Source organism: Oncorhynchus mykiss, chromosome 1 (genome assembly GCF_057628025.1).
Source record: "Oncorhynchus mykiss isolate SJ-2025 chromosome 1, ASM5762802v1, whole genome shotgun sequence".
In the NCBI taxonomy this organism is placed as follows: Eukaryota; Metazoa; Chordata; class Actinopteri; order Salmoniformes; family Salmonidae; genus Oncorhynchus; species Oncorhynchus mykiss.
Genome location: NC_143022.1, coordinates 49202518 through 49226831, shown reverse-complemented (window position 1 = coordinate 49226831; position 24314 = coordinate 49202518). Strand labels below are relative to the sequence as shown.

The following is a 24314-nucleotide window of genomic DNA, read 5'->3' as shown; positions in this document are numbered from 1 at the left end:
ACTCACTAGGATTTGAGCAAACAAGAGCCCTAGCGATTGTTCATACGCATTCCGTCCATGTCCACGCGTTTACTTTGATGAAAAGCCATATCATTTCTACCTGTGAGGTACCCGGTTTTATTTCATACCCACATTCTGCAACTTCATTTGACTTTTGGGAGAAACGTATAATTCAATGCTACTATGTAAATACTGTAGCCTGGCTCGAGATCTGTTTATGCTTTCTTAGCCAACTCCTCTCTGTCGTGTCGTTAGTCTGACAGTCAGAAGAGTTGGCTAAAGCATATACAGATCTAGAATCTGGCAATAAAGGCTGCTAACTCAGGTCAATTGTATAGAGCACAGAGTCTTACTGAAGCAAAACAAGCATGGCAGTTAGCCATTAACAGCTGGATGGAAATGACATTAGTAGTAAGTGGTGTGTTCTCCTCACCACAAAGCATGGTCAATGAGCTGGAAAGAGGTAGAGAGAGAGAGAAGGAGAGGTAGAGAGAGAAATAGGTAGAGGGAGTAAAAGAGAGGTGGAGAGAGAGAAAGAGAGGCAGAGAGAGTAAAACCGAGAGGGGGGGTCTTATAGTGGATGTGGGGGCTTAATGCAACTGACATTTGGGATTTTACACGTCAATTACAAAATTGACAATGTACATTTAATGCCCACCTGTGCAAAAGGCAAAGAGAGAGTGAACATTCCGGGCCAGAGTAGTGACAAATGGACGCATTCCAAACCCAGCTGGGACCCATTCCAAACCTGAGAGTGTGTTAAATCTCATCACATCCTAAGCCAGGCTGGGGGCAACATTGTTTCAGGCCAATAACAAGCTCAACAAAGACCTGTCAAATCTTACAAAGAGGTCTACTTCCACCAAAGACCAGGGTACAAACTGGAAAATGATTGGAAAGAATGTAGATGCAGAGTAGAGGTAGAATGTAGAGGTAGAATAACCTGAAAAAGGTCAGCAAGAAAACTTTCCCCCTTTTTTCACATTAGACCATGTAAGCAGATAAGTAGGTCAGGTTGGTAAAATAATAATGTGTATTACAAGATAAAGTAAAGAACGAGCACACAAGAGCCTTCTCTCTCAACTGTCAGTTTCATGATCACCAAACGCCTCCCTGTGGAGCGTTAGGAGAACTACACTCTCAAATTCAGCCGCAAAACTCAAGAGCTTTTTATTTTATTTTATTGAACCTTTATTTAACTAGGCAAGTCAGTTAAGAACAAGTTCTTATTTACAATGACGGCCTATCCCGGGCAAACCCGGACGACGCTGGGCCAATTGTGCGCCGCCCTGTGGGACTCCCAATCATGGCCGGGTGTGATGCAGCCTGGATTCGAACCAGGTACTGTAGTGACACCTCTTGCACTGAGATGCAGGGCCTTTTGTGGCGCAGCGGTCCAGATGTCTGTGACCCTGAATCATCTCTTGATCCACCTTGGGGGTGTTAGGAGGTACAGTTAATGTAACCATCCACACGCGCAGTAATCTCCTTTTGGAGGGCTTCTACCATCTCCAGCAACATGGCAACCTCCTTGGCCTTGTCCTCTTTGTTTCTGATGAAGTCTTGGATCTTTTTCTCCAAGTCTGAAGCAACAAAGAGAAAATGAAGACCATGATTAGTCAATTCTTTGAAACAGAGGTGTGTTACTGCTGGTGTGGAACAAAAGCCTGCATACCTCGTGGCTCTACGGGATAGGAGTAGGTTAGCTCTGTTTTAAAGTCCTGAGACGTACCGTCAATTTGTTGAATTTTATCTCGGATGTCTTTTGCAACTTTCTCTGCCTCCACAGTAATGTTCTTCAGGCGTTCGTTGGCCGCTTCATTATTGGTCTGGTTTGTGTTTCCCGTCTTTAGCCTATCAAACAGCGCAGTCACCTTGTCAAGCCCCTGGCAAATAAGTCAGAGAAAAACAAAAACCCATACCTATTTAGCATTATACTCACACTATCACGACATCGTACCAAAGTGGTCAGTGAGTAGTGGTTATCAAGTGGAGACGACGTACCTTCTCTGCGTCAGTAGTGGCACCTATGGCTGCATCTGCATCAGCTTTGGCCTGCTCCGCCTGCTCTCTGTTCATCTCGGTCTTGCTCTTCAGAACCTCAATCTCCTCCAGCATCTCTGGAGTTCTAGTAGAGTTCAAGTTAGTCTCTATGTTGTTCAGTTTCTTCTCAATCTGGGGGCCATGACAAATAGATCAAGTTATGAGAAAGAGTCTGATGGATGTTTAGACGAATAGAAATACGCACCAGCAGGAATGGGTAGAGGGACAGAGACAGAGAGAGAGAGAGAGAGAGAGTTGGAAGGTGTTAAGAGAGAATGACCTCTTTAATCATCTTGTCCGCCACGCCATGGCTTTCCTTAGCCTTCTCCAGGTCTTGCGCGACCTTGTCCTGTGTATTCTCAGTGTCCGTGATGGTTTTCTTGAGATCCGTAACATCAATAGCCCTGGTTCTGTCCCTAATGAATTGACAACCGTGGTACAAATATGGTCATTTAGCCTGCAGGTTTGTACAATGTGACAGTTACGCATATAAAAAACATGGTACTGGCTAACCTGATAGCCTGAGCTTTCTCCAGCAGGTCCTGGGCTGTCTTGGCTTGGTCCTTCAGTTTTTTCAGATCCTCCTTGAACTCAATGAAGTTGGTCAGCACGCCCCGGATGTTCTGGATCATGGAGCGGATGTCATCCGGAGAGCCCGGCAGCTGGATGGCCAGAACAACCTTGACCAAATTCTCTATGTCCTCTGGCGCCACCATCTCATCTGTTAGCAGAGAAGTCGGCCACACAAGTCAAGTCAACAAATCACATTTTTAAGGGATCTTTACATGGACAGTTCAAGCTTATATCCAGCCAACAATCACACTGACCTGTGAGGTAGTCTTTGACCCTATTGATGAGGTCCTTGGTGTCCTTCTTCTCCCTCTTATACTTCTCCTTGCTGTCAGTGATCTTCTTCTGTAGCTCCTCTGCCTGCTCATGAGTGCCTTGGGTCACCTGTTTGGCCTCATTGATCTGAACAGGAGAGATTGAGACTTGTGTCATATACTATTCTGTATTAAATATATATTTTTCCATTTTAAAGCAGAAATAAGTATTTGGGAACATGCCTTGATCTTGGAGTCCTTTAGTTTTTGGAGCAGGTCGATAAGGTCATTCTCTACTTGCTCAGCTGTTTTTGTGGCATTGTGGCTCACAGGGAAGCTGCCCTTGCACGTAGGACCCCCACATTCTCTCTGTCCCAGGAAGTCTCGACACAGCGCACCCCCACACTCTGATTTGGAGCATTCCTCATCGCCTGGGCCTCCACAGATCTAGGAGGAGCCAAAGAGTGTAACATGGTTTATATCCTGACATCCAAAATGGTGCTGGCAACAATTGAAACAGACTGCCATTCACGCTAACGCATCACTCTATTGATGCATGCAGTGCAAGCACTACAATAAGGGACACTCACGTTTTTGTTGAGTTTGGCCACACTCAGAGCCTTGACCTTCTTCTCCAGCCCCTCCATGTCTCCCAAGATGCTGCAGCTGGACAGATGGTCTTTGATTTCCTGCCGTGTGTCCATGGAGTTCTCCAGGGCCCTCTCGGCCTCCTTCACCTTCTTCTCATCAGCCATGAAGTCTGCATGCTGCTTCCGGATCTTCTCCAGGGCCTCTGGATCAGCATCAAAATAAACGTCCACACAAATCAGAAACGATTTACATTTGATCACATTACATTATATAGAGTTGCTCTCTACACACAGTGAAGTTACAGTGAATTCCATTTTATTTTGTAAACAATATGGCCCTATGTACCCTGCATTTCTTTTAGATCTAGTTTTGGAGCCTCGCCGATTTTGTTCCTTAAGTCATCCAACAGCATCTTGAACTCGTGGTGGATGTTGTCGATCTCAGTGTTCAGAAGAGATGATGAGTCCACGATGATGGCGTTGGGGTCTATGGAGTCTTTGAGCTTCCTGTGAGGAAGAAAAATGTGTACAGCTCCAAGATGACTGCTAAACGTACAGTGTAAATCATTTCACCTCATGGCTCAATATTCAGAAATGCTGTTTACATACGAGATTATGACACACAGCTTCTCCACGTCTTTCACCCGAGGTAGGGATCTCCCTGTCAGGTTCCCCAGATAGTCCAGCTTGGAGTGCATCTCCAGCATTCGTTGCAACTGACGACTGTGTCCAGGCTCCAGCTGTTCGCGGTGGGGAGGGATGAAGGTGCGCATCCTCTGGGCGGCACGGTGGACGTCGGTGACATTGTCCGCCCACAGGACGGCACAGGGGTGGCACGGGAGGCAGGCGGGGAAGACTTGGTCATACCCAGGGGCACACTCATCACAGAAGATGCCCATCACACCAACGCGGCACAGACACTCACCCGTCAATGGGTTGCAGGCGGGGCGGTCGGTACCCTCCATGTTACAATCGCAGGCTACGCAGACGTGATAAGGAGGGAAGGGACAAGTGTCAATCATTATTATTTTACGCTGAAACACTATTGTCTCTCTTTGAGGTGCTAGAATCTAAAAGACCCAATACTTAGCCATTTATCAATAATCACTTTCGGCCACAACTTACAAACACACTGCAGGTCAGGGTTCCCAAAGTGATTTTCCCCACACTCATCACACTGTCTTCCTCCAAACTCAGTACGACACTGGCAATGACCAGTCACCTAAAGAGTCAAGTATGAAGACATATAGTTCGGACAAATACATATCTCATTGTACCATGCTTTGACATATAATAGTATAGAACACTGTCAGGTCCATAATTATTGGCAACCCTGATAAAGATTAGCAAAGAAGACTGTATAAAATCAATAACACAAATTCTGAGCTATATTGTATGCTACATTTTATTATTATTATTTTATTGTACACTAATACAATTGCTCAGAGAAAGGGATTTTGTTTAAAGGGGAGGTGCAGTCAAAAACGTGATTTCTCTGTGTTTTATAGACTCTGAGCATACAAAAAAATAGGAACAATCGTAGTATCTAGTTGCACTTTTGTCCTCAGAACAGCCTTAATTTGTTGGGGTATGGACTCTGCAAGGTGTCAAAATATTCCACAGGGATGCTGGCTCATGATGACTCCAATGCTTCCCACAGTTGTGTCAAGTTGCCTGGATGTTCTTTGGGTGGTGGACCATTCTTGTTACGTGGGAAACTTGAACATGAAAAACCCAGTGGCGCTGTAGTTCTTGGCACAAACCGGTGCGCCTGGCATCTACTACCATACCTCGTTCAAAGGCACTTAAATCTTTTGTCTTGCCCATTCACCCACATAAACAATCTATGTCTCAATTGTCTCAAGGCTTAAAAATCCTTCTTTATCTTGTCTCCTCCTTTTCATCTAAAATGATTCAAGTGGATTTAACAAGTGGCATCAATAAGGGATCATAGCTTCACCTGGGTGTTCCTAATGTTTTGTACACTTAGTGTATATTTAAGCAATAAGGCACGAGGTGGTGTGGTATATGGCCAATATACCACGGCTAAGGGATGTTCTTCGGCACGACGCAAAGCTGCCTGGACACAGCCCTTAGAAGTGATATATTGGCCATATACCACAAACCCCAGAGGAGGAGCCTAACGGGAAGGATGTGTTTACCTGAAAACTAGCTGTTTTTGGCAGAGAGGAGGGGAAAATCTCTGTTGTTGGTCTATTAACTTATAACACCTGGTGAAGAAAAAAAAACACCCAGCCAAACAAACTGAAATTTCAGGCAGTCTTTTCAAACAGCACATACACTAAAAGTGCATTATCATCATTTTCACAATATTATTCCAACCTCAGCATGGAAATATACACTGAGTGTAAACAACAGGAACAATGAATGTTCAACAGGAACTGACCAGTTGAATCCAGGTATGATCCCATTATTGATGCCACTTGTTAAATCCACTTCAAATCAGTGCAGATGAAAGGGCGGAGACAGGTTAAAGAAGGATTTTTAAGCCTTGAGACAATTCAGGAATGGATTGTGTGTGTGTGCCATTTAGGCCAGACAAAAGATTTAAATGTCTTTGAACGGGTTTATGGTAGTAGGTATAAACAGTCGCTCAACAGTTTCCTGTGTGTTTCAAGAATGGTCCACCATCCAAAGGACATCCAGCCAACTTGACACAACCTTGTAGAGTCCTTGACCCAATGAACTGAGGCTTTTCTGAGGGCAAAAGGTGGTGCAACTCAATATTAGGAAGGTGTTCGTAATGTTTTGTACACTGTATATAAAACACAGGAAAATCGTAGTTTTGACCTCCCCTTTAAACAAAATCTTTCTTCGAGCAATTGTATTAGTATACTATAAAATATAATTTTCCCAAAAAATGTGGAGCATACAATATAGCTCAGTATCTGCACTATTATTTTATGCAGTCTTTTTTGCTCATCTTTAACTTCTTATGGCTGCAGGGGCACTTTTGAGTAGCTTGGATGAGAGGTGCCCAGAGTAAACGGCCTGCTCCTCAGTCTCAGTCGCTAATATATGCATATTATTATTAGTATTGGATATAGAATACTCTGAAGTTTCTAAAACTGTTTGAATGATGTCTGTGAGTATAACATAACTCATATAACTCATATGACAGGCAAACACCTGAGAAGAAATCCAAACAGGAGGTGAGAAATCTGAGGTTGGTATTCCTTATTGAAATCACATTAGGATATGAATGAATATTCACTTCCTAGGGCTTCCACTAGATGTCAACTGTCTATAGAAACGAGGCTTCTACTGTGTTGTGGGACTGAATAAGAGGGGAATGAGTCAGCTTACTGGCAGAGAGCCATTTCCTGGTCACACGCATAGCACATGATATCTTCCTGCGCTCCGTTCCTCCTCAAGACACAAAGCAATTCTCCGGTTGGAACTTTATTGAAGATTTATAATAAAAACATCCTAATGATTGGTTCTGTACTTAGTTTGAAATGTTTCTTCGACCTGTAATATAACTTTTTGAAGTTTTTGTCCGAAGAAATGGTCGACCAGCACCAGCGTTTGGATAGGTGTACCAAACGCGTTAACAAAAGTAGCTAATTGGACATAAATAACTGACATTATCGAACAAATCAAGCATTTATTGTGGACCTGGGATTCCTGGGAGTGCATTCTGATGAAGATCATCAAAGGTAAGGGACTGTTTATCATGTAATTTCTGGTTTATGTTGACTCCAAAATGGCGGCTAATTGTATTATATTTCTGAGCGTTGTCTCAGATTATTGCATGGTTTGCTTTTTCCGTAAAGTTAAAAAAAAATCTGACACAGCGGTTGTATTAAGGAGAGGTATATCTATAATTCCATGTGTATAACTTGTATTATCATCTACATTTATGATGAGTATTTCTGTTGAATCGATGTGGCTATGCAAAATCACTGGATGTTTTTGGAACTAGTGAACGTAACGCGCCAATGTAAACTCAGATTTTTGGATATAAATATGAACTTTATCAAACAAAACATACATGTATTGTGTAACATGAAGTCCTATGAGTGTCATCTGATGAAGATCATCAAAGGTTAGTGATAAAATGAATCTCTATTTGTGCTTTTTGTGACTCCTCTCTTTGGCTGGAAAAATGTCTGTGTTTATTCTGTGGCTTGGTGGTGACCTAACATAATCGTTTGTGGTGCTTTCGCTGAAAAGCATATTTGAAATCGGACACTGATGGGATTAACAACAAGATTACCTTTAAAATGGTATAAGATACATGTCTGTTTGAGGAATTTTAATTACGAGATTTCTGCTGTTTTGAATTTGGCGCTCTGCACTTTCACTGGCTGTTGTCATATCATCCCGTTAACGGGATTGCAGCCCAAAGAGGTTTTTAACAAGGTTGCCAATCATTTTGGACCTGACTGTATACAGTTGAAGTCAGAAGTTTGCATACACCTTAGCCAAATACATTTAAACTCAGTTTTTCACAATTCCTGACATTTAGTCAGAGTAAAAATGCCCTGTCTTAGATCAGTGAGGATCACCACTTTATTTTAAGGATGTGAAATGTCAGAATAATATGTCAGAAGTTTACATACACTCAATTAGTATTTGGTAGCATTGAATTGTCCAAGCTGTTTAAAGGCACAGTCAACTAAGTATATGTAAACTTCTGACCCACTGGAATTGTGAAATTATAAGTGAAATAATCTGTCTGTAAACAATTGTTGGAAAAATTACTTGTGTCATGCACTTAAACTTCCCGACTTCAACCGCATCTTTATTTATCCATTATCCAAGTATGTCAAATTAAGTGCTAGGGAGTATAGAGGCCATGCCTTGTCACAGTGGTTATTGAAGGAGTTAGCAGGGTCACATTTACACGGTTGGCACCCGGACTCTCCCTGAATGTTCCAGAAGCCGGTGGCACACTCGTCACACAGCGTGCCCACCGCGCCCGCCCGACACGGGCACTGACCCGTCAGCGGGTCACAGAAACACGGGCTGCCCAGAGGGCACTGGGTCACATCCGTTCCCTGCCGGTCACAGGAGCACTCTGGGGAACACGCAAACAAAAATAAAGACAGTAAAACACACATAAATAGCCACATATCATATCCAAAGTCATGGGATTTTGATACTGTGTGTCCCTGCTATACCTTTGCAGTCCTGGGCCAGTGCGTCTCCATAGTAGCCAGGCTTACAGCTCTGACAGCGGGGTCCCTGGGTGTTGTGGAGGCAACGCAAACACTCGCCCGTCACACTGTCACACGCGTCACTGTCAGCAGGGTCGATGTTGTTGTTACATAGACACTCGTCGCAGCCTCCGCCGCCCGGCGCGGTCAGGTCGCCGTAGAAACCAGCGGAGCAGGCATCGCAGCGGAGACCTGAATGGAATGTGGGCGGGGAGGGAAACGTGGTTCAAAGCTCAGTATTGAGCAGCCAGTAGCCAGTAGCTTTCATCAAATGTTGAAAAGAGTGCACATGCAGGAACACACAAACACACCTGTGTGTCCAGCCAGGCAGTCACAAGTCAGGCTACCAGACTCTGGGTCCTTGTTGCAGGTGCTGGCAAAGAACCGTCCACTGGACTGAGTGTCAGGACACAGACAAGGCTTACAGGGCTCCCTGGAGACTGGGTCACCAAAGTAACCCTCCACACAGCTGGAGCAACCAAACACAACATTCATTGTTCAGTCTGATTGACACTGTGTGCACTGCACACTGGCAGATATGTGACTGTAGAAAGAATGATAATCAGAGGAGTCGGCACACGTAGATATGGAACCAGGCTATATATATGGGTTGATTCTAATAGGGAAATGAATAAACGAATGAAAGAGCCTTCACCTCTCACAATTGTATCCGGTGGAGTGCTCCTTGCAGTCCAGGCAGGCTCCAGTGTCCTGGTCACACAGTTCAGCCAGGCCGTTACACTTACAGGGCCGACACAGTGGGAAGCCGTAGTACCCAGACAGGCAACGATCACAGCGTCGCCCGCCCACCTCCATACGACACGGACACTGACCTCTGACCTGGTCACACAGCTCCGCCACTGCACCGCGAGGGTCACACTCACAGGCTGGAGGAGGGGAGGTGGGGTGGAGAGAGAGAGAATATATTTTCTTGTTCAGGAAAAGGTTTGGTCACAATCAAAACACAACAAAGACCTCACAGCACCTTTTCAAACACACACATATATATATACAGTATATATTATGGTATGTAACCATAGAATGTAACCATAGGAAGCCTTTGTCATGGTGACATACGTGCACAGCCGTTGGGTCCGAAGCCGAAGTTCAGGGGGGCGCAGGAGTCACAGCAGCGGCCAACCACGTTGGCCTTGCACTCACAGAGCCCTCCGAATTTACTGCAGTAGGGGCCATGAGAACCCTGAATGTTGCACCTGCAAACTGGAGACACAGGTAATGGCATTACCCATACACACTTTGGCTTTTTTCAAAGTCTCTTACCTTCGCTCAGGGCTCAGAGCTCAAATCTAGCTGAAAACAAGTGCTGATTTCTGTTGCCAGAATGAGTATATACCCACAGTGTACACTGTGATAGCGTTGTTGTTGAGATGTTGTTTAGTGTAGGCCAGGCTTTACTCACGCATGGCACCGTTGTGTATGCGAGCCGACAGGCTTCCAATGAGGCCATAACACACATCAGGCAGGGTCTCCTGCTCAGCAGCCAACTCAAAACAGCGGAATCTTCTGAACGAGTCCAGCTCACTCTGCGAACAGAAGTCCTGCACAGACTCCATCTTAGGGATCAGACCCATCTAGAAACAGGAAGTTCATGGGTTTAACCGGGGTACCTCAGAAGACTACATCTCCCATGACAAATGATATTATGATAGAAATGATAAGGTGATGGTATTCTCACTGAGTCGACAAGGGTATGTGAGCTGGACTGAGGGTTAGAATTGGGCTGCTTCCTAAAAGTGATGTCCACATAATATCTTCTTCCCGCGTTCAGACACACAGGCGTATCCAAAATGGCAACCCTGGGGACAAACACACAATCATAATGTTATCAGACTTAGGGGTAAATACTGCACAATTCACCTCGGGTGTGACCTCAGGTTGATATTGGTGACATACTATGTTAATGAGTGCAGTTGTCTTTTACCTGGCAGCCCCAGGTATGGTGAGGGTTTTCTCCCCTTTCGGGCTAGTGGGACAACCTCCGTCACCAGCCAATAATGAAACAATGCTCACAGAGGCCATCCAGTCATCTGGCGACTTCAGAGAACAAAGTAAGCACAGTGTCCAACTTTGAGGGCACAATAAATACAAGCTCAAACTCACACAGAAATGATTTCACACGAACACACATCACAACACTTACAGCGTGTTTCCATGGTTTCAGATTTGTTTTTAGTTGCTATCGTTGCCCTCACCTCTGGTTCATAGCGGATGACTAGATGGTAGTCGAGGGACGCTGGGAGGTTGTCCACAGTGAACCTAAGCCCAGCACCATCCAGGACCCGCACGAATCCTGGGCCGGTCCAAGTGATTGGTACATCTGGTGTCCTCTCCCGGGGCACAATCTGGAGGGCTGAGCCTGGGTCCAGGGGAATGGACCTCTGATGGAAAGAAACCCAGTGTTAGTTACTAATTAGTACTACGCCAGTACTGTGTAAGTAAGGTATTGAGCCATTGCTAGTACCTGTCCCTGTCTTCTCCTCCTGGCTTGTCTTTTGCTTCTCCTGGTCAGGACCAAGCGGCCATTTTGATATTTGATGTCATAGCCCTGCTGTCTGTAGTATTCCTCACACACAGGCAGGTCTGTGGGTTTCAACTGGGGGAGGAACACACACAGACATCAACTTAGTGTTTTTGAATTGCTGCCAAAATCCAATATCAAAAGTTTGACACTGAAGCTTTCCATCCACAGCCATTTGCCACAAGGCTGGAGGTCAAATGTCATACTCAGGCCTCACCAGAGGGGAGGAGCTTTTTCCCTCCAGTGGGGCAGCGTTCTCTGCCTCATACAGGTAGTAGTCTAGAGCAGCCAGGAAATGTCCCGGGGCAGGATCACCACAGCTCCGGCCCACCATGTTTGGCAGGCACTGACACTGTCCGTCCAATGAAGAGCACCTGTGGACATAACAGACAGGGAGATACAGCCAATCAGGTTGGACAAGGGAGCAAGACAGAACATGCTTAGCCTGGGGTGTATTCTGTTTCAGAGGTGAAACGTTCAGAATGTTTACGTAGAAATGTATTGAGTAGGACAGATGGGATTGATGAGGAGTGTTTCACCTCACTGAAAAAAAACCCAGGTGTTACGTCAGTTAAGTGAAGTAAAGGTCTAGTGTGGCCTAGGTGGTCTAGGCAGCTGCTTCCAGTGCACATGTACTGCTGCAGCATGGGTTCAAATCTGGCCCACTGCTATTTCAGCACACTCTTCTCCATCTTTCAGCTCTGTCCAAGACTTAAAAATATATACGCTACTGTTCAAAAGTTTGGGGTCACTTATAAATGTTCTTGTCTTTGAAGGCCAGCATCCCGGAGTCGCCTCTTCACCGTTGACATTGAGACTGGTGTTTTGTGGGTACTATTTAATGAAACTGCCAGTTGAGGACTTGTGAGGGATCTGTTTCTCAAACTAGACACTAATGTACTTGTCCTCTTGCTGAGTTGTGCATCAGGGCCTCCCACTCCTCTTTCTATTCTGGTTAGAGCCAGTTTGCGCTGTTCTGTGAAGGCAGTAGTACACAGTTGTACGAGATCTTCAGTTTCTTGGCAATTTCTCGCATGGAATAGCCTTCATTTCTCAGAACAAGAATAGACTGAATAGTTTCGGAAGAAAGTTATTTGTTTCTGGCCATTTTGAGCCTGTCATCGAACCCACAAATGCTGACACTCCAGATACTCAACTAGTCTTAAGAAAGCCAGATTTATTGCTTCTTTAATCAGAACAACAGTTTTCAGCTCTGCTAACATAATTGCAAAAGGGTTTTCTAATGATCAATTAGCCTTTTAAAAGTATATACTTGGATTAGCTAACAATGTGCCATTGGAACACAGGAGTGATAGTTGCTGATAATGGGTCTCTGTACACCTACAGTGGGGCAAAAAAAGTATTTAGTCAGCCACCGATTGTGCAAGTTCTCCCACTTAAAAAGATGAGAGAGGCCTGTAATTTTCATCATAGGTAGACTTCAACTATGACAGACAAAATGAGAAGGAAAAAAAATCACATTGTAGGATTTTTAATGAATTTATTTGCAAATTATGGTAGAAAATAAGTATTGGGTCACCTACAAACAAGCAAGATTTCTGGCTCTCACAGACCTGTAACTTCTTCTTTAAGAGGCTCCTCTGTCCTCCACTCGTTACCTGTATTAATGGCACCTGTTTGAACTTGTTATCAGTATAAAAGACACCTGTCCACAACCTCAAACAGTCACACTCCAAACTCCACTATGGCCAAGACCAAAGAGCTGTCAAAGGACACCAGAAACAAAATTGTAGACCTGCACCAGGCTGGGAAGACTGAATCTGCAATAGGTAAGCAGCTTGGTTTGAAGAAATCAACTGTGGGAGCAATTATTAGGAAATGGAAGACATACAAGACCACTGATTATCTCCCTCGATCGGGGGCTCCACGCTAGATCTCACCCCGTGGGGTCAAAATGATCACAAGAACGGTGAGCAAAAATCCCAGAACCACATGGGGGGACCTAGTGAATGACCTGCAGAGAGCTGGGACCAAAGTAACAAAGCCTACCATCAGTAACACACTATGCCGCCAGGGACTCAAATCCTGCAGTGCCAGAAGTGTCCCCCTGCTTAAGCCAGTACATGTCCAGGCCCATCTGAGGTTTGCTAGAGAGCATTTGGATGATCCAGAAGAAGATTGGGAGAATGTCATATGGTCAGATGAAACCAAAATATAACTTTTTGGTAAAAACTCAACTCGTCGTGTTTGGAGGACAAAGAATGCTGAGTTGCATCCAAAGAACACCATACCTACTGTGAAGCATGGGGGTGGAAACATCATGCTTTGGGGCTGTTTTTCTGCAAAGGGACCAGGACGACTGATCCGTGTAAAGGAAAGAATGAATGGGGCCATGTATCGTGAGATTTTGAGTGAAAACCTCCTTCCATCAGCAAGGGCATTGAAGATGAAACGTGGCTGGGTCTTTCAGCATGACAATGATTCCAAACACACCGCCTGGGCAACGAAGGCATTTCAAGGTCCTGGAGTGGCCTAGCCAGTCTCCAGATCTCAACCCAAAAGAAAATCTTTGTAGGGAGTTGAAAGTCCGTGTTGCCCAGCAACAGCCCCAAAACATCATTGCTCTAGAGGAGATCTGCATGGAGGAATGGGCCAAAATACCAGCAACAGTGTGTGAAAACCTTGTGAAGACTTACAGAAAATGTTTGACCTCTGTCATTGCCAACATAGGGTATATAACAAAGTATTGAGATAAACTTTTGTTATTGACCAAATACTTATTTTCCACCATAATTTGCAAATAAATTCATAAAAAATCCTACATTGTGATTTTCTGGATTTTTTTCCCTCATTTTGTCTGTCATAGTTGAAGTGTACCTATATGATGAAAATTACAGGCCTCTGTCATCTCTTTAAGTGGGAGAACTTGCACAATTGGTGGCTGACTAAATACTTTTTTGACCCACTGTATGTAGATATTCCATTAAAAATCAGCAGTTTCCAGCTACAATAGTAATTTACAACATTAACAATGTCTACGCTGTATTTCTGATCAATTTCATTTTATTTTAATGGACAAAACATTTGCTTTTCTTTCAAGAACAAGCACATTTCTAAGTGACCCCAAACTTTTGAACCGTAGTGTAAATATATATATGAAGTAACTGTCTAGATTTCTATGAAATATGACCTATAATGAATTAAAATATGAGTGAAATTGTGAGATTTTCACTGGACAGCCACTTTAAGAAGTCATTATGTACTGTACAATGATGTTTTACACACGTGCTGCTGTAGGCTCCTCCATGGTCACAGTCACAAGGTGAGCAGGTGTGTACAGTGTTCCCCAGACCCCAGTAACCTGGCTAGAGAGAGAGAGCGAGACAGCAAGAGCGAGAGAGTGAGAGAGATCAATCAATCAGGTCGTTGGTGGCAGTAAGTTTGGTGGCAGTAAGTTTATGGTGAGAGCTAAATCAAAATAAATGTGGCAGAAAGAAGCAACTCCATCGCTACAACACTGGTTGTCATGGACACATGGTCCTACCAGACATTGGTCACACAGGGGTCCCATGGCGAAGCGTTGACATACACACTGGCCTGTCACCTGGTCACATGGGTAGGGAGTCAGAACACTACCCAGGAAGTTACACCTGCACCCTAAACACAGAGGACCAATCAGAGAGAGGGGATGAACCACAGGGAGGCCACCATAGATATAGAATGAGTCAAGCAGATCTGGCTCTTGGTAAAGATTCTTACTCTGGCAGCCAGTGGGGTCCTCCTGGCTGAACCCGTAAAAGCCAAATTTACAGCGATCACACCTGTCCCCCGCCACGTTCTCCTTACACACGCAGCGGCCCGACACGGGGTCACACAGGCCGTTATCCAGGGATCCCGTCAGGTCACAGTCACATGCTGGAGCAGAGGGAGCCAATGAGATCCACCGTTAGAACAGGATGGAGAGAGATTGAATGATGTCATCGATGCACAGCTTCATATAGGATGACATCAATGCAGGCGTCTTTGACTGCACTTCATGGGAGTAGTACAAGACTTACAGGGACAACTTCATATAAATCATTGGCAGATTATTTGCAGAGACCAAAAGCCCAATCTAGATCTAAACCTGCTAGAAGCTGACTTACAGATACAGCCCCGAGGGTCTTCCATGGAGAGCTGGGGGTCCTGATAGAGATAGGGTCGGCAGCGTTCACACTGGGGACCCATGCGGTCATGTCGGCAGCCGTCACACACCCCCCCGCTGACCCCCCCACTGGCCTGGTACTGGTCTATGTCGAAGTGACACGTCTCCGAATGACCGTGACAGTTACACCCTAAGTGAAGAAACAAACACCAATTTAATACTTATACAATGTAATACACTCCCAATTATACTATTTTCCACATAAGCATCTCGGGTTTGAATTCCAGTCAATTCATGCATAAACACCAGTCAAATAGTAAATAGCCCATTAAAAGTGCATTACTTCTGCAGACATGTGGGTCAGATTGGCCGGCCGGCCTCCAGGGGACATCGTTGTAAAAGTCCTGGCATCTCTCACAGTTTGTGCCCACAGTGTTGTGTTGGCATACACAGCGCCCGTGAATCTAAGAGAGCAAGATCAGAGATATACGCGGTGGTAAACAATACTCGAAGAAACAAACGAAAAAATAAGGAACAAAAAACCCGTTCAGGATTCAATGTGGCCATTATGGATACAGTACAACTGCTACATTCCCTTTCTGCGCCATTCTCACCACGCCAGGCTCATTTAAGACGTCACCCCGGGTGCCATCCACGGGCATACACATGCTGGCATGGCCATTACAGAAGCAGCTGCCGCGCACCACCATTTCGTACAGGGCATAGTAGTACTTCTCCTGAGGGTTCCTCTTCTTCCGCCCCAGTAGGGTGTCACCCAGGGTGAACAGATGGGTGAAGTTGACCCGCAGGTTGGTCAAGGTGATCTGCTCTGAAGGGGAGAACATTTCAAATGGGTGAAAGTGTGTGTGTTTTTATCTTTATTTTTTAAATATATGTATAATTCTACATTGTTCCACCAATGGTAATAATGCAATGAAAAGTATGGGAGCTGTGTCTAACCTTGAATATGGGGAGCATATGGGTTCTCTATGTCAAAGCTTGGATCTAGAGCCTTCAACACCACCTGCAATGGAATCACAGATAAGTTTGGTTATTGCGTTTTACATGTGTGTGTGTGTGTGTGTGTGTGTGTGTGTGTAAGCCACTCTAGATAAGTGTCTGCTAAATGACCAAAATGTGAACGCGTGTGTGTTTGTGTATCTCACCTCTCCGTCAGTAGATGGCTCTGAGGCAGAGTATCTGCTGTCACAGACGACGTCATCGGTGCTGTCAGCCGGCCCCTGTGAGACCCCGGGGAAGTGGGAGGCACAGTCCTCGGCAAAGTAACGGAACACCTTCCAACTGTATCCGTAGTCTTTGGACCTCTCCACCAGCATGGCGGCAGGACGGAAACTCTTCAAGGTCAACAAAAGGAAATATTAGCACACCGCAGGAAGTGGCAGTGCAGACAAAGCCAAAATGGTTAAGAACACTGTGTTATGGTTTGGCTGTGAGAGGTCTTAGACAAGGGGTGTTAGATACCTTGAAAGTGAGGACAAGATGGCTGAACTGGAACAGAGTCTCCAGATCCAGCCGGATACTGACTTGATGAACCCCTACAGTTATGGATGGATAGTGGTATCAGTGAATGTTGTAAGAATACATTTACTGGTGTCAAGGACAAGGTCTTTTGTATCAGGTGTAGTCCAAAAGTCCCTAAAAAGGGATTTCCCATAGCTGTCATCGTATAGTAAGCTCTAGCCGAGCCATTCTTAAGGTGTTGGAGCATTCTTGCTCACCTCTTGATATGATCAGACTTGGTTTAAATACATGCGTCAAATACTTTCAAGTGATGTAGTTCGCCCTGTCGGTACTCAGGCTAAAGCTCACCTCAAATACTTTCACGTGATGTAGTTCACCCTGTCGGTACTCAGGCTAAAGCTCACCTCAAATACTTTCACGTGATGTAGTTCACCCTGTCGGTACTCAGTTTAAAGCTCACCTCAAATACTTTCACGTGATGTAGTTCACCCTGTCGGTACTCAGGCTAAAGCTCACCTCAAATACTTTCACGTGATGTAGTTCACCCTGTCGGTACTCAGGCTAAAGCTCACCTCAAATACTTTCACGTGATGTAGTTCACCCTGTCGGTGCTCAGGCTAAAGCTCACCTCAAATACTTTCACGTGATGTAGTTCGCCCTGTCGGTACTCAGGCTAAAGCTCACCTCAAATACTTTCACGTGATGTAGTTCACCCTGTCGGTACTCAGGCTAAAGCTCACCTCAAATACTTTCACGTGATGTAGTTCACCCTGTCGGTACTCAGGCTAAAGCTCACCTCAAATACTTTCACGTGATGTAGTTCGCCCTGTCGGTACTCAGGCTAAAGCTCACCTCAAATACTTTCACGTGATGTAGTTCGCCCTGTCGGTACTCAGGCTAAAGCTCACCTCAAATACTTTCACGTAAGTAACATTATGTTTTTGACCCAGGCCTGGCTATCATACAAACAACATCTGGAGCGAGACCCACCGTTCTCAGACTGCCACCACTTCATCTTGCGCTCAGGGCCAAAGGTGGTGATGACGTTCTCAATCTGGTGGCTGTTTTGGTTGTTGTAGAGGTTGTAGGGCTGCCTGGAGTCACATTTGAAACACTTCTGCTCATCCTGAGAGAGACAAAAAGGGACATTTTCCATTTTGTTACTCAAAATAAAAGAGTGGTTTTACACATCTAATTGGTTTGTCATGGCAACAACTCCAATAACTGAGTGAGCGATTAAGTTGCAGTTTTTGTTCTACAATTAGTTCTTAACTGCCCCCCCCCCCCCCCCCAAAAAAAGGAGGCAGTATTTTACAAACAAAAGTAACTTATAAAGCCATAAGACCACAAATCATACTAAAGTGTATAGAACTTCCTTGCGATGGTAGGCGTGTGAGGACAAGGATTCACAAACAATGGAATAATCCCATTAAATCAACTCAGTCTTGACAAGGTATGAACCAGAGGGCACCTTAAGACTCTACTGTTGTTCACAACTGTCAATCGGTAGTTAGAGAACAACATTTGTCATGCATCTGTTCTGACTAACTAATAAGAAATTGAATCAAATAAAATAACCAAAATGAACTAGAAAATGACATGCAAAAGAGGAACACACCCCACATACCTATCACCCTGTCAAGGGAGAACAGGGGGAAGAGCTGCGAGAGAGAAAAGGATAAGTAGAAGGAGAGACAGAAAGTGAGGGAGAAAGGCAGATAGTGAAAAAGACAGAAAATGGAAGGGGAAGCAAGAGGACTATACACGCAATCATCATAGCGAGAGCAGAGAAATTAGTCCCAGAGCATGTTCAGGGAAAAGACAGGTAATGACCTATAAATGTAGCAGATCAAGACACGTCTGCAGTGAGAGGCATTTTAAGGGCGAGCCACAGAGCTGTCAATCAAACGGAGAGAGTTGTTCTAAAACAACACTTTATATACTATTCTAACCTTCAACGTCTGGCTTAAAGCCTGTTGAAATTCTGTAGATAATACTGACCAGGTTTGGGTATGTTACTTTCTAAATGTAATCAGTTACAGTTACTAGTTACCACGTTTCTTTCTAAATCTGATAGTTACTTTTGGATTATTTTTTCCCTTAAGAAGCATTAGAAGACAAAAAGGATCCATCAAACGCATTTGGTGTGTCATCATAGCGGTCGCTGACTTGTGGTCAGACTCACTCAGGTGAAATAAACTTACACTTGCAAACTTTTTCAATGCTGAGCTAAATTTCATAGAGAAAACTAAGGCGTCAATGTATTTATTTTTTCTCGCCAACATCCTTTTTGAATTTAAAAGTAATCAAATAAGTAATCATCTAGTTTTGTAAAGTATCTGTAATCTGATTACCGTATTTTTTGCTGGTAAATTCACTGATGAACGTTACAGTTTTTTGTAATCAGGTTACATGTAATCAGTTACTCCTCAACCCTGGTACTGGCAAGCCTGATGTCTTTTTGAGTGGGATCACAGCTATAGTACCTGCACGCGTTTGTCAATCTGTCTGTCTGCGTTTGTGGAACATCTCTGTTAGGACATTACTACTGTGTACAGAGAGACAGGTAAACATATGCAGACAACACAGCCTTCAACACCACGTCTCTAGTTTGTATTTAGGAACGGCGCACCACAGAGCCCCCCTATCAAGGTTTAAGTCCTGACCTCCAGGTATCCGAGGATGCAGTAGTTCTGGGGCCCGTTCCGTCCACAGGTGGAGGAGGCGGAGAGCTGGGCAGCACGGCCCACCATCAGGTCCCCCAGCTGGGGGTGGCAAGAGTTGACATCACAGTCTTCCTGGAGGAGGGCCCCGGGTACCAGCACTGGAACAGAGAAACTGAACTGTCAGAGGCGTCAAGAAAGTAAACATTTTTTCTTTTGCTTTAACCTGTTTCGTGTTTGTTTATAGATTATAGATTAACACTAAATGTAAGACAGGATTCCGAATGAAAAAGTATGATGTCAAGGCTGCACTATAATAGCTAGATTATGGAAGATAATATTATGAGCATTGTGCTATTTGTTTTGGAAGGGTTTAAACCCTATGCTCACAAATGAACAGCATAGTGAACCAGACAAAAGGATAGACAATTTGACTATAATTACAGTATGTGTAAGCTGTCCATATGTAAACATTACAGGTCATTATTAAAGACTTGTGTGCTGTTGATTATATCCAGACACTGTAATCATACACAAGCCAGATGTTGTTCTTCTTTTCATTTTCTAAGTAAACATTTTAAGTCAATTACAAATTGTTTTAAAGACATGCAGTCTTTGATGAGGCCTTTAAGAAAATAATTATTTTATTCAACAGAAATAAAAACGAATAAAAAAAACTAAAATAATACAACTTCATTAGACGACCAAAGTCACTTTTTATAACACTCAACATTTCTACTTGACGATAGTGAAGTTGTCCATACATGACTGAAATGATATCCACCATGTTGAATATTAGGGAAAATATGCAAATAAAAATGTCTCCCGCAAGAGAAAGCAAGTGCCAGCAAGTGGAAATATTCTCCATCGGTGTGCAGCAAGTGATCACACGCTTGTGGAAAAGAGGACTCATGGACTATAATGGCAAAGAGATTCTTCCTGCCAAAAACAAGACAATTTAATCCTGCCCCTGTTGAAACAAATAGCTCTGAGGATCTGTTTTTTCCCTTTTCTGCTACATGTGATTTGCCTGTCATCAATTCAAATAGTGCCAAAGGAAGGTGCATGCGACTTACACACGAGCAGGAACAGAGAAACCATCCTGCAGGTCGTTGGCTGCCAGACCTACTGAGTGATAGAAAACAACCCAGAGTGTGAAAACACAATATGTTTCCTAGATGTTACTGCACTGTTGGAGCTAGAAACATAAGCATTTTCCAATAAACGTTGATTTGACTTTGAAGACAGAGTCACCATGTTCAGTTCACTTGGACCCAGATTAAGCCTATTCCTTGACAAAGAAGCAACACTCAATAGAGATGCTCTAATGGAGGTGCTTTTTAGTCCAAGAATGAACAAGGGTCCAGTGAACCAGGCCAAAGTGGTTATCACTGTCAAGGAGAAGGGAGGGAGAGGGTCTGTCAAAATGTAATTAGTCAGGTTTTGGTCATAGGTCAGACATTGAACAACACATGAACTGCTGAAATGAACAGAGTTTTTTTTTTTTTTAAACAGAGACTTAGAGTGGAGAGTTGATGTTCTGGACCTTTCTACCAGTACAAGTAGGTGAGGGTATTCACGTTATCAGAGATAAATCAAGGTTTCACCAACATGCTGATAAATAGGTCCAGACATGCAGGGCAGGCCATTATTTTGGCTATCATGGCTATGCCCATATAGGATGACAACGCCCCCATCCACAGGACACGAGTGGTCACTGAATGGTTTGATGAGCACGAACATTATGTAAACCACATGCAATGGCCATTTCTGTCTCCAGATCTAAACTCAATTGAACACCTACAGTATGAGAGACACCAAATGATGGAATTACTCGTGGAAGAATGGTGTCTCATTCCTCCAATATAGTTCCCAGACACTTGTATCTATGTCAAGGTGCATTGAAGCTGTTCTGGCTCGTGGTGGTCCAACGCCCTATTAAGACACTTTATGTTGGTGTTTCCTTTATTTTGGCAGTTACCTGCAAGATAATCCTGCAGCAATAGGATTTGAACGTTTAGTCCAAAAGGTTACTTGATCGGTGGTTAGGCTATTAGCTGGACAAAAGTAGGCTACATGCAAAGTGCAATGCTGTTTAACACATGAAACTGTGTGTTAGTGTGGGTTTTCAGTGAATTTATGTAAATCATCTGCCTTTTGCTGCAGCGCAGAGTGATCAAATTAATAATCCTAAACCACCACATGTTTAGGCAATGTATTGTAAACACAACGTGGCTGCAACAGTCAAGTTTACACATACCACAGAAGCCATTTGCTTCATCAGGAAATATTCCGATCATTCTGGTGATGTGATATTAGCTCGGCTGCAAATACCGTTGGTGGTGTGACTGATTTGACCGTCTCCCTAATTGCATGGGCTACTTTTCTCACATCGTGGGTCGTATAGCCAATTCACAATGGGAGACTTTCAATGCATGGCAGCAAAATAATATGCCCAAGGGACTACATTGGAATGTACAATGCCGTATATCACTGTTCCCTGCAAAAGTGAACCCTCAAGGGAGGAATGAACCTCAATGGGAATGTATGGGCCTCAAGAGATAGTATGCGGATTTACTCTTAGGCTATGCTTCGACTTGCATCGTGGAACCAATCCATACAGTAACTCAAATCTCAGGTGAAAAACAGTCGCTAGAATTTAACGTGAAGCCAGCTAACCAACATAATGTAGCTGACATTGCCTGAATGCACATCAAGCAGTCATTTAACATCACATATTAAAGATTGTTGGCAATAATGTAGGTTTTAATGGACAGTATACTGTAGAACAAAGTATGTACATATTTCCTTGGCATTATGTTATCGCTAATTGCATGAAAACAGAATATGGTTTTCCATATGATCTTCTCCAACTGCGTGAATCGAATGAATGTCCCACAAAAGCCCTCAAAGAGGCAGTGAAACAAGACGTCTTATCTCAAATACATCACACCAAATGACTGCCAACAACTCGGGGGAAAATAGTATGAAACCTAGATTTGAGATCTATGGGATACCTATATTTGATAAGTGATCTACTGCACCAGATTTGCCTCAAGCCAATTTCCCAATAGAGTATCTGATAAAAAAGAGGGATGATTCAAGAACAAAACGCATGTCCCATTCAAAGCTTATTACAGATCAGTATCATAAGATCGGTGCAACGTTACAGTAGCTTTCTCATATCATAACGCAGACAGTAGTAGTACTTACAGTATGAGCAGTCTTCCCTGTACGCTTCCAGAATCAGCGCTTACCTGCTCCAGACCCTGACTGTGATTAGAGCGGTAATGACATGGCGTCTCAGCATGTAAGAGCACACCTGAGCACCATACAGAGAGAAAGAGAGGGGGGGGGGAGAGAGAGAGAGAGCAGGCCAAACGAAGCCCCCGGGGGTGCAAGTGAAGGAGAAGAAGGATTAGGTTTCATTCAAAGCTGACACATCCCTCTCTGAGTTATAGCTGAGGTACAGTACAGCAAGGGGGAGGGATTTACCTGGACAAAGACAGGGAACACAGAGTGCACACAGAGTTTTACTGAGGTATGCTCACCTTCCCTGGCTGTAGTACAGTATGAGTTACTGAGGTATGCTCACCTTCCCTGGATGTAGTACAGTATGAGTTACTGAGGTATGCTCACCTTCCCTGGCTGTAGTACAGTATGAGTTACTGAGGTATGCTCACCTTCCCTGGATGTAGTACAGTATGAGTTACTGAGGTATGCTCACCTTCCCTGGCTGTAGTACAGTATGAGTTACTGAGGTATGCTCACCTTCCCTGGATGTAGTACAGTATGAGTTACTGAGGTATGTTCACCTTCCCTGGATGTAGTACAGTATGAGTTACTGAGGTATGCTCACCTTCCCTGGCTGTAGTACAGTATGAGTTACTGAGGTATGCTCACCTTCCCTGGATGTAGTACAGTATGAGTTACTGAGGTATGCTCACCTTCCCTGGCTGTAGTATAGTATGAGTTACTGAGGTATGCTCACCTTCCCTGGCTGTAGTACTAGTACATTCTAGTTTATTTACTTTTATGTTGGTGTGGTTCCCAATCAGAGGCAGCTGTCTATAGTTGTCTCTGATTGGGGATCAAGTTGTCCTTTTTCGTTTGGGTTTTGTGGGTAGTTATTTTCTGTTTAGTGTTTACACTTGACAGGACTGTTTCGGTTTTCACTCTTTGTTATTTTGTACGAGTGTTTTGAGTAATACATTTATCATGAACACTTACCACGCTGCGCTTTGGTCCATGCCTTCTGACGAGAGACGTGACAGAACTACCCACCACAAAAAGACCAAGCAGCGAGGTCAGGAGGAATGGATGTGGGAGGACATTTTGAATGGGAAAGGATCCTGGACGTGGGAGGACATTTTGAATGGGAAAGGATCCTGGACGTGGGAGGACATTTTGAATGGGAAAGGATCCTGGACGTGGGAGGAGATCCTGGCTGGGAAGGGATCGCCTCCCATGGAAGCAGACGGAGGCAGCAATTTTACAAGGGGTCACGGCTAGCACGGAAGCCCGAGAGGCAGCTCCCCCCAACATTTTTTGGGGGGCAGCACACGGGGAGATTGGCGGAGACAGGGTTTAGACCTGAGCCAACTCCCCGTGCTTACCGTGGGGAGCGTGTGACTGGTCGGGCACCGTGTTATGCGGTGATGCGCACCATGTCTCCAGTGCGCAGTCACAGCCCAGGGGGGCTATATTCCAGCTCCTCGCATTGGCCGGGCTAGAGTAACCATCCAGCTAGGACGGGTTGTGCCAGCTCTATGCTTGAGACCTCCAGTCCGCCTCCATGGCCCAGTGTATCCGGTGCCTGCTCCACGCACCAGGCTTCCAGTGCATCTCCCCAGTCCGGTGAGACCTGTCCCGGTTCCACGTACCA

At 44.4% G+C, this 24314-nt stretch overlaps 1 protein-coding gene across 2 annotated transcripts; it reads right to left on the bottom strand.

Moving 5' to 3' along the window:
* Positions 1-1167: 1167 nt before the first annotated feature.
* On the bottom strand, positions 1168-22860 carry lamb4 (laminin, beta 4). Of its 2 annotated transcripts, none has more exons than XM_021603401.3 (35): positions 22643-22860; positions 20506-20557; positions 19433-19590; positions 17757-17892; positions 16767-16840; positions 16451-16639; positions 16245-16308; positions 15899-16113; positions 15628-15748; positions 15286-15474; positions 14900-15055; positions 14685-14797; positions 14426-14505; positions 11397-11553; positions 11123-11254; positions 10854-11039; positions 10583-10695; positions 10337-10457; positions 10061-10232; positions 9718-9861; positions 9296-9527; positions 8952-9109; positions 8605-8832; positions 8284-8501; positions 4583-4679; positions 4067-4436; positions 3804-3964; positions 3458-3660; positions 3111-3314; positions 2871-3015; positions 2557-2764; positions 2324-2459; positions 2005-2175; positions 1733-1886; positions 1168-1583 (listed from the first exon to the last, which is right to left on the bottom strand). In XM_021603401.3, exons 2-35 carry the CDS (start codon positions 20528-20530, stop codon positions 1444-1446), a joined length of 5370 nt encoding a protein of 1789 aa, XP_021459076.3. In that variant the 5' UTR covers positions 20531-20557; positions 22643-22860; the 3' UTR covers positions 1168-1443. The 2 variants fall into 2 exon arrangements, with proteins under 2 accessions (XP_021459076.3, XP_021459085.3); XM_021603410.3 differs by having other exon boundaries at positions 20506-20554; positions 22643-22760.
* Positions 22861-24314: the final 1454 nt, after the last annotated feature.

Coding starts and splice junctions, on each gene's coding strand:
- lamb4 (XM_021603401.3), bottom strand. CDS start 20,530: ATGGTTTCTCTGTTCCTGCTCGTGT. Junction 9,110..9,295: donor ACCGGATACAATTGTGAGAG/GTGAAGGCTCTT, acceptor TGGTTGCTCCAG/CTGTGTGGAGGGTTACTTTG. Junction 2,176..2,323: donor CGGACAAGATGATTAAAGAG/GTCATTCTCTCT, acceptor CATGGCCCCCAG/ATTGAGAAGAAACTGAACAA.